This window comes from Quercus robur, chromosome 12 (assembly GCF_932294415.1).
Source record: "Quercus robur chromosome 12, dhQueRobu3.1, whole genome shotgun sequence".
NCBI classification, from domain to species: domain Eukaryota; kingdom Viridiplantae; phylum Streptophyta; class Magnoliopsida; order Fagales; family Fagaceae; genus Quercus; species Quercus robur.
The window spans coordinates 38,165,864-38,175,290 of NC_065545.1; the positions used below are offsets into that span (position 1 = coordinate 38,165,864).

Genomic DNA, 9,427 nt, shown 5'->3' on the forward strand with positions numbered 1-9,427 from the left:
GACGAGGACGGCACCTTGGTTGTGGACGGGACTTGCATAGGAGGATCCTTGAGCTCTGGATCATCAAGGATCTGAACATCCTCAGGCTGATGGATAGAGATGGATGGAATGGACTGGACATTCTTAGGCTTGGACGACCTATGCTTAGCCTTTTTCTCCCTGCGCCTGCTTGGGAGGTTCCCTAAGTCAACCCTTAATGACAAGCTTTTTCTTTTGTCACCTGCTAATGGATAAGGCTGGGACGAACCTCCTGCCCAGTTGCCTCGTCCACCACTTCTTTACCCTTATTCTCCTTCATTGTAGCCATTCCTGAAAAGAAAGATGTCAAAAAAAAAAAAAAAAAAGAAGAAGAGGAAGAGAGGGGGAGGGACGACAAGAAAACTTACATCTACGGACGGTGAGCTCGTGTGCGAGGGCTTCAACGGACGGTTTAGGACCTAAGCCCCAGATGGCAAGACGTTGGAGACTTACTAGAGAATGAAAAGCCCTGTTAGTGTATAGACGAGCCTTCTGAATTCGTTCAATGTAAAACCTGCTTAAATAAGGACGTTTATCACCTATAAAAAAAGGGAGAAAAGGAAAATTATTAATAACTACCTACAAGAATAAATACAACAAATAACGAAGTTACATCTATAAGCATACCTTTAGGATGAAGGTTCCCTAACTCTCCTGTGTAGGGAGGAAATGGGTCCTGGTCAACATCAATAGGGCGTTTAGCCCAGAAACCTGAGACGAAGAAGAACTCTGTCTTCCAGTTCCTATCTGAGGTAACTAAGGACTTAATTAATCTATAATCTCTCCCTCTGGCCGTAAATTGATAGAAGCCAAGGGATTGATTAATTTCAGATGGCTTATAATAGTAGAGGAACTCGTCCATGGTAAGAGGACGGTCCCCCTCAAATCTCTCCCTCCACAAAACTTGCATGGAGACGATTAACCTCCATGCATTGGGATTGAATTGACAGACACCTAAACCCAACTTAGTAAGTAGTTCTCTAGCGAAAGCATTTAAAGGTAACCTAAGTCCACCTAAAAGATAGGCTTCATAGATACCTATCCCAAAATGTGGCTGATAGCACCACTCCCCACGAATCGCTAACCTAGGTTTAAGGTCGTTTGGGATTTGATACCATGTCTTAAGTAAATCCAATCTCCTATTGTCCGTCTTGGAAGCTACTCTTATAGCACAGCTATACACTACCTCAACCTCGTCCTGAACTGTGGATGAGGGAGCACTCGTACCAGCCTTGGATCCAGGTTTGGTCCTCGTCCTAAGTCCTTCCTAGAGAACCTCTAAAGGAACCCCAAGAATGCCGGACATGTACTCGTCCGTGGTGTTTCCTCCACTACTACTATTACTATTACTACTATCACTAGAGCCATTAAAACTACTAGGATCATGATATTCGTCTATGGCCTTATCCACGTTATTGCTAGATGAGGAAAGAATGGTCTCAGAAATTTTTAAGAAAACTTAAAATCTGAGGACGAGAATGAAAAAAAGTACCTGAATCTAGACGAGGGAACTAAGGACGAAAGGGCACTTCTAGACGAGGAAGCTCAAGGAAGGAAATTTCAGAAATGTGAAGGGTACCGGAGGAATTCTACTATTTATAGGCCGTAAGCTTAAGTATCTGAAACGACGCAGCTAATCAAAAAGTGACACGTGGCATGCTCCTTGAAAAAAATAACTCAACGCGACTGGTTACCAATGAAATTGTGACACATGGCATACCTAATTGTTGGCATTAAATACACATTGTGAGAACAACATTAAACATATCTTAGAGACGACCCATGGACAAGGGGGCAACTGGTGATGTCTAAAAAAATGAGCCAACTCCGTACTCGTCCATAGTGGTCGTCCTGAGAAGGAATAACAGAAAACGAGCTACTCGTCCTTGACACGCTCGTCCATAGATGTTTTTAGACGAGTTCGTCGCATCCACTCTACAGCTAATGCACGACCTTCCGTCCATTGCTTATGACAAGCTACAGTTATAGAAAAGGAGCATAAAATAACCTCCATGGTAGTTATGGAGGTGTACTCTAAACTTTCCGGACTCCATAAAGGTAAGGGAAGTTATTAAATAGATAACCGTTTCCTGAACCTATAAAAACACGAATCTTCGACAAACAAAGGTAAGTTTTTTCCAAACACAATCCCCATAAGTTTGGAATTCCCTATTTCGGAATAAGAGACTAACTTTATCATCGGAGGGTTTGTGGCCGATCAACCCCGGTCTCCTCTGATCTTTCGTTTCTTCTTTTTCAGGCCCCTAAAATCATCAAAATCCGTGCCATCCAGCCTACTGATTTTCTAAGTATTATCAAATAATAATAATAATAATAATTTTTTTTTGGCATGTGAAAAAAATAAATACAATCCATAATTGACTCGATCCTTAAAAGTTTAGGTAAGGATTATAGGTTTTACATAGCATTTAGGACGACTAGTTTCTTACCCAATCTGATCCATCTAACCCATTTTCCAAGTTTCTTACCTAATTTGATCCATCTAACCCATTTTTCAATTCTAAGTATAAACTGCTCTACCCAGTTCTAAGTCATTTCCTCAAAAATCTTCACTCTTCTAAATTTATTGATTAGGCATATCTTCAGTTTCAAGGTTTTGAGGCCCTAAATAAGGACTCTCAGTGGCATGAGGCCCATTTTGATGCATAAAGGCAACAAGGACTTGTGTAAACTGCCTATGTAAAACAAAAATTGTTCTGTACTTTGAAAATTGTTCCTTAATTTAAACAACCAAGCCATGAAATGATAGGCTTCACGGCCATCATCAATTGGGATAAAAAAATTTCAGATGATAGACTTTTGTCCTTGACACTATCTAACATACACATGTCTGGAACTAAATATAACAGTTAAGCTTGTGAACCATGAAGATATAATAGCAGATGAAAAAATTGTGTTGCAAGCAAATTCTTTCATCAAACTTAGTTACGGGGTTTTCAAGACTCATATGATTCATGCTGTTATGGGTTCAAGTCTCCTAAACACTATCTTATAGCCATCTCAAGTAATTCTTCAATGTAAATTTTCCTGTGTGTATGGAACAAGAGGACTATACTTAACCGATGAATATTCAAGTATTCTAAAAGCCTAGCCACCCACATTAAAAAAATAATAATAACTAGTCACGGACTCGTGCGTTGCGCATAATAATTTCTTTTATGGTGATTGGATGTTTTGGTCATGGAATTTATTTTGTATTATTAGAGATTAGTATTTGAAATAGAAAGATGAAATTTTATTGTTGAATTAATTTTTTGGAACATAATTTCTACCATACTCAGTTTGCTAATTTGTACATTTCCAAGTCAATTGAGCACATTTTGCATGTCACATGTAATTCTTCGTTTCCATAAGGGTAAGGGCAGTCACGATCCCAATGACCCACTCCATTTTTCTTGCATGCTTGGTTTTTTGGGATGCAAAATGTGTTTGTTCCAAAGGTTGTATGTTGAAGGATTTGTCGATAGTTTTGCAGCGATTGTTTCCCATCTTGTTGATTTAGAATTGATAATAGTAGCTGGATTCCTTCCTTATTTGATTCACATAAGAGTGCAATTGCAAGTCCATATTTTGCATTTGTGTCCCCTTCTTTGTTGGCTTGAAGAATGATTTCTTTCTTGTTTTAGTTTTACCTTGCACAAAATATTTGTAAGCTCCAACCCAAAATAGTGATTGTTTGTTTTCAGCCCTAAAGCATCGATGAATGAGCTTTTCTTCATCTTTTCGAAGGAATAAAGGATTTTGGAGCAGTCCAGTCAGATTGATGTGGTGAAGAACTTTTGTTTTTTTGGTTAGTCAATTGAATCGCTTGCAGCTATTTTTTAAAACAAAGAACACATATTAAGAAATTAATGTGCTAAAAAAATACATATTTTAATACTATATTATAAAATTGAGAAACATTTATTTTCCTTTAAACATACTTTTCATGCCTACAATTTGGTTCAAGTTAAATTTATTTTGTATCCCTATATTTAAAAAGTTAAATTTCATTCCAGAAAAATTATGACTTCTGTTAGGACATATGTGGATTATGTTAAGAACATATGTCATTTAGAATTGGCTAATCCTTTGACAAAATGCACTTTACTTGTAATTGGATAGATCTAAGATGTGTTTAATACTTTAAGAAATAAAAGTTCAAGTTCAAGTATTGAAGCCATGCAAATCTATCCAAGAATCAAGTGAAGAAGTGATGTATTTTAAAGCTCGATAGATATCCCGACAGATGTATCTATCGAGATTTAAAATGTGAAGCTCAACAGATAAGCTTGACAACTGTATCTATTAAGAATTACGAAAATCAGTTTTTCAGAATTGTTTTTCACGCATATCCAAGCTATATGTTTAGGTTTTCTTTTCTCACAACCCTAGACATATATAAAGATTATTTTAAGGGTCGTCTCAGATGATGAAACTTGATGCAAAGGTTTTATTCATGCATATTGTGATCGAAGACAATTTGCCCTAGTTCATCTTTCTCTTGAAGAAGCTACTGCGTTTGTATGCCATAAGGTTTTGTAACCAATGAGCATCTTGATCTTCATCGTGTGGATGAACTGAAGAACTTTGCAGCCAATATCCTTCACAGATTGGTGTGTTAGTCACGTACTAGGATCTGTGTATCGATTGGTTAGTCACGTACTTGGAGCAGTGTATTGAAAGGAGAGATTGTCACTACATTACAAGTCCAATTGGGTACTAGGGTAAGGGTTCAACTATAGGTTGGTATAAGGTACTGGGATTCCTTTACTTGTAACTGCTTATTTTGATAATAGTGGATTGTTGGGAGTGGTGACCTTAAATTCACCTGGTGGAGTTTTGCCTCAGTGGTTTTCCCCATTCGTAAACAAATCACCTGTGTCAAACTTATTTTCTGCTACATTTAACTTAGTTGGTGATTTGTTTGTGCTACCACGCTTATTGCATGTAATTGAATCTAATTAATTCACTTGGCTAATTAATTGATTAATTTACCAAATGGGTCAATACATTCTTTGCCTATCAAGTTCTAAAATTTGTATATGTAATACTAAAAATTTAGGAAAAAAACAAAAATACCAACTAAGTTAAATTACCGTCTGAAAAAGTATAGTATGCTCATACCATTATGACAAAGCAACTACTACCCAATTAGAAGAAATGTGAAACTTCATTTAGGCGAATCATGAACTAATTAAGAAAGTATTACCTTGCCACTTGCGAGTTGATTTTCTGTTCTTTAAATTAGAGTAGAGAAGGGGAGAAGTTTATTCAATTTCTTGACTATTTGAATAAGGAGAATAGCAAGCAACAAAAGTTCACTTACAACCATTGGATATCTATTGATGAGCAAGTATTGAATTTTGGCAAAAGTAACTGAAAGAGAGGCTTCCAAACGAACAGAGATAGGGAAAAGAAATCTCTACAGAACAGGACAAAAGACACTAATATATGTATCCTATCCTAATTATCTGTATATGCTAAATAGCACAACCTATAACATTCCTATTACAATATCTATACAGCAGGGACCCAAAAAATGTATTATTAAATACATGTAGATAGTTGCAAATTGATTAATGTCCACATTAGTTACTTAAGAAAAAGTTATTAATTTTGGTGATTGTTAGTTTGTTTTTTAGATTTATATCTTGTCCCATGATATGGTATAATAACATAAACACGTGGCTACTTGAAGACAGACCTTGAAGTAGTGTGTGAGTGATGTTCATTAGTGTAGGAGTCATTTGAATTGTTCAATCTTCATCCTCTTCAACCTTTGCCTTTTTACAATGAAAGATATACTTGCCACCATTTTTTAATAGATTCATATAAATTATGTTTAAACAGGATGATGTAATATAGATTTTTTAAATAATTTTAGTTGATAACAATAAAATATTTGTATGATTTTAATTGTAAGAATATTAGAATATTATGGAGAAGAGATGATAGGTTCATTATATTTTTAAAAATGGGAAATTGTCATAAATAATTGAAGTATCTGGTTGTGAGAGACAAATGATTTGAAAGCTTCATGTTTTATTTGGACCGGGATGGTGTAAGTTTTGAAATAAATGGAAAGGTAATATACTTTCATGAACTGATTTATTAGATAATCGAAAACAGAGGATGTTGAAGAGTCTTTGCAATAAAAAATTGTAAATTATGTTTAAAGGTAAAATAAAATATTGTTTTTGGCTGTTAAGTTACAACACTATTGAGCAACATAAAGAGATCCTTTTATAATTCTAACGACATTCAATTATAAAATTTGATATTAAAAATTACTTGTAGGGTCACGTTTTTCAGCCCAGGTCCAAGATGTATGGGACCTTAGACTAGTGAGCTCGGTACAATGAATTTGTAGAGAGTGGGTCAAAGAGCTAGGCTTTAGTGTATGGACAACAGTTAACACCGTGTTCTTCACAATCAATCTGAGGTGAGCTGAGTTTACCAAAGAAGATTGGTCCTTGGCACAGTTCGAGGAGCTTTTTCTGGAGCCTCTGGTATGATAGGGGTTTAAGCCCCCCTTTCTGTCTCTCTCCACCCCCTTTTTATAGTAGTTTTCTTCCTCCTGAATTGGGTTCCCAGGGCAGGTACTTGTCCCATCAGCCCTTCCCTCCAGTTGTTGGGAGTGGTTGTAAAAGTAGAAAAGCATGGCTATGTCAGGTTTAAGGCACTGAATGCAATGATGGCAGCCTTTTTCTCAGACGTTTCCCTCTTCTTTGTTGTCCTTTTCTGTTTTAGTACTTTTCCTGTTCCGTGAAATGATCTAGAGTGTCACTATTAGTAGCAGGTTGCTCCTTTTGTCCTCGGCTACATCTATGGCCGAGAAAGGTCCTTCCCATGGCCGAGGAGGAGTTTTTCCTTGGATTGGGCCCTTGGCCCAATGTAGACATTGACATGGGCTTCCCGGTCTTGTACCCTCCACATTACTAATGAATCAATTATTGAAAGCAGTATATGTGTGGTAATGGGTAAGATTTTGGCACAGTAGTTGGTGGTAATATATTTAGTTTTCTCAATCAAATGAAATCCACCTAAATGAATTAGATTTAATTTTTTTTTTAAGTACAACATTGTTTGTATTTTAACACGTTTTTTATATAAAAAAAAAAAAAAAGATGAGAAAAAAAAAAGATATATATATATATATATATATATATATTTTAATAGATTTGGAGGATGTGGTTTAATTTAGATGTTAAATTAAAAGATGATGTTTTGATTGTCAAATAATGAAGTTTGTAATTAAACTTAAATGAGTATATTTCATGAAATAGAAGTAGCTATAGTTGCTGGCTGGTATTGATTTTATCAGTGCTAATGCTTAATTGGATAACAATTTGATTTTCCAAAAAGCTTTTATTATTAATGAAGGAAAGTATTTGATTTGATTTTTTTGACACAATATGAAGAAATAATACAACTCTGAAATAAGTTCAAATAGGCAAGAAAATATAAAATTCCAATATCATTTGTGTCTTCGAAGCTTCTTCTTCTTTGATGACTTTTGTTTTGTAGCTTTTCGATGATTTATCAGATCTTGAAAGAACATGTTATCGTCATTTGGTTCTGCATCTTCAACATTAGAGGCAGAACTCATTGATGGGATGGCATCATCATTGTCTTCTTGTTTTGATCCACTTGCATCATTATTTGCGTTTGTTAATGGTTTTCTATCAAGAACTTGAAATGTGTTTTTGTCTAAAGTTTGATCTGCTTTTTTCTTGATTTCATAATTCCCCAATGTTTCCTACACCAAAGTATGTTTATTAAATTATATTGTAGATTTTTTTTTTTAATGAATTTGCAAATAAATATAGCAGTAGAAAGCTTACTGTTGTGGTATCAGCATTATTTGTGGGTGGATCACTTGGATCATTATTTGTGTGTGGGGATGGTTTTGTATCAATAACTTCAAATGTTTTGTTGTCAAAAGTCTGTTCTGGACTTTTCTTGATTTCATCCTTTTGCGGTGGTTCCTAAAACACAGTTTGTGGATTAAAACACAATGTTTGATTTTGCAAATAATGGTAAGTTTGTAATTGTTGACAACTTACTGTTGTGCTATGATCAAGTTTCATTACCTTTTGATCATTTGAAATGTTGTCAAACAACTTTTCAATTGTATATAATTCCCAAGAAAAGTATAAAAATAAAAAGACACAGAAAAAGTACTATGGAAACCCAATGAGGGAAATAGAAACCATAAATACATGTGACCAAATCTAATAGTGGAGAAGTTTTTGAGTAAATGTAGCTTATTTGATTAGAGTAACGTAAAGAGTAATCAATCAATTATCACTGGCTTGGGCATGAACATTTTTACAAATGCCTCTGATTGAACAGTATGCAATTTTACTGTTGTGCTATGATCAAGTTTCATTACCTTTTGATCATTTGAAATGTTGTCAAACAACTTTTCAATTGTATATAATTCCCAAGAAAAGTATAAAAATAAAAAGACACAAAAAAAGTACTATGGAAACCCAATGAGGGAAATAGAAACCATAAATACATGTGACCAAATCTAATAGTGGAGAAGTTTTTGAGTAAATGTAGCTTATTTGATTAGAGTAACGTAAAGAGTAATCAATCAATTATCACTGGCTTGGGCATGAACATTTTTACAAATGCCTCTGATTGAACAGTATGCAATAGTAGTCTAAAAATTGTCAAATTTAAAAGTTACATATCCCCTATCGAGATACTGCAAATAAAAAACTGCCTGCAATTTAGGTCTTCCTTACAATTTCATTAAAAATTTGTCATTAAAAAAAATATCATTCTCACATGAAATAGATCTATAAAATTAATTAAAAATATTTTTTCATAAATTAATTACATACTTTCAACTTTAGATATTAAATGGAAAGGCGTATTGAAAATATGTGGAAGACGTATTGCTCAAAAAAGAACTAAAGACGTAATTTATATAATGTTTGAACTAAAGAACTAATTTTCTCTGCTTTTTTTTTATTTTTTATATATAACTAATTTGAACTAAAGAACAAAATTTTTAACTAATTTGAACTAAAGAACTAATTTTTTAACTAATTTGAACTAAAGAACTAACTTTTTGAAGTATGTAATTAACTAATTAACTAAATAAGAGCAAAACATTTTACAATACGTCATTCAAGTTAATTACATATTTAATGGTTAGTTGAAACTTGCAAGTTAGAACCACTGAGATTAATAGGATGCATAAAATGTTTACTATATTGCTCTTCTTGAAAGGCGTATTTTAATGGGATGCATCAACTTTCCAGATGTATTTCAAGTTAATTACATATTTAATGGGAAGTTGAAACTGATACATCTTAGGTGGGGAGAGAGATATAGGCCTTATAAATCTCGACTTAAAAACACAATCTTAGCACAAAATAAAACACTGGCA

The 9,427-nt window shown here is 34.3% G+C and overlaps 1 protein-coding gene across 1 annotated transcript; it reads right to left on the reverse strand.

Moving 5' to 3' along the window:
* Nucleotides 1-1,285: 1,285 nt before the first annotated feature.
* Nucleotides 1,286-8,111, reverse strand: LOC126708474 (uncharacterized). Its single transcript, XM_050408267.1, has 4 exons — nucleotides 8,088-8,111; nucleotides 7,866-8,009; nucleotides 7,581-7,780; nucleotides 1,286-1,436 (listed from the first exon to the last, which is right to left on the reverse strand). Exons 1-4 carry the CDS (start codon nucleotides 8,109-8,111, stop codon nucleotides 1,286-1,288), a joined length of 519 nt encoding a protein of 172 aa, XP_050264224.1.
* Nucleotides 8,112-9,427: the final 1,316 nt, after the last annotated feature.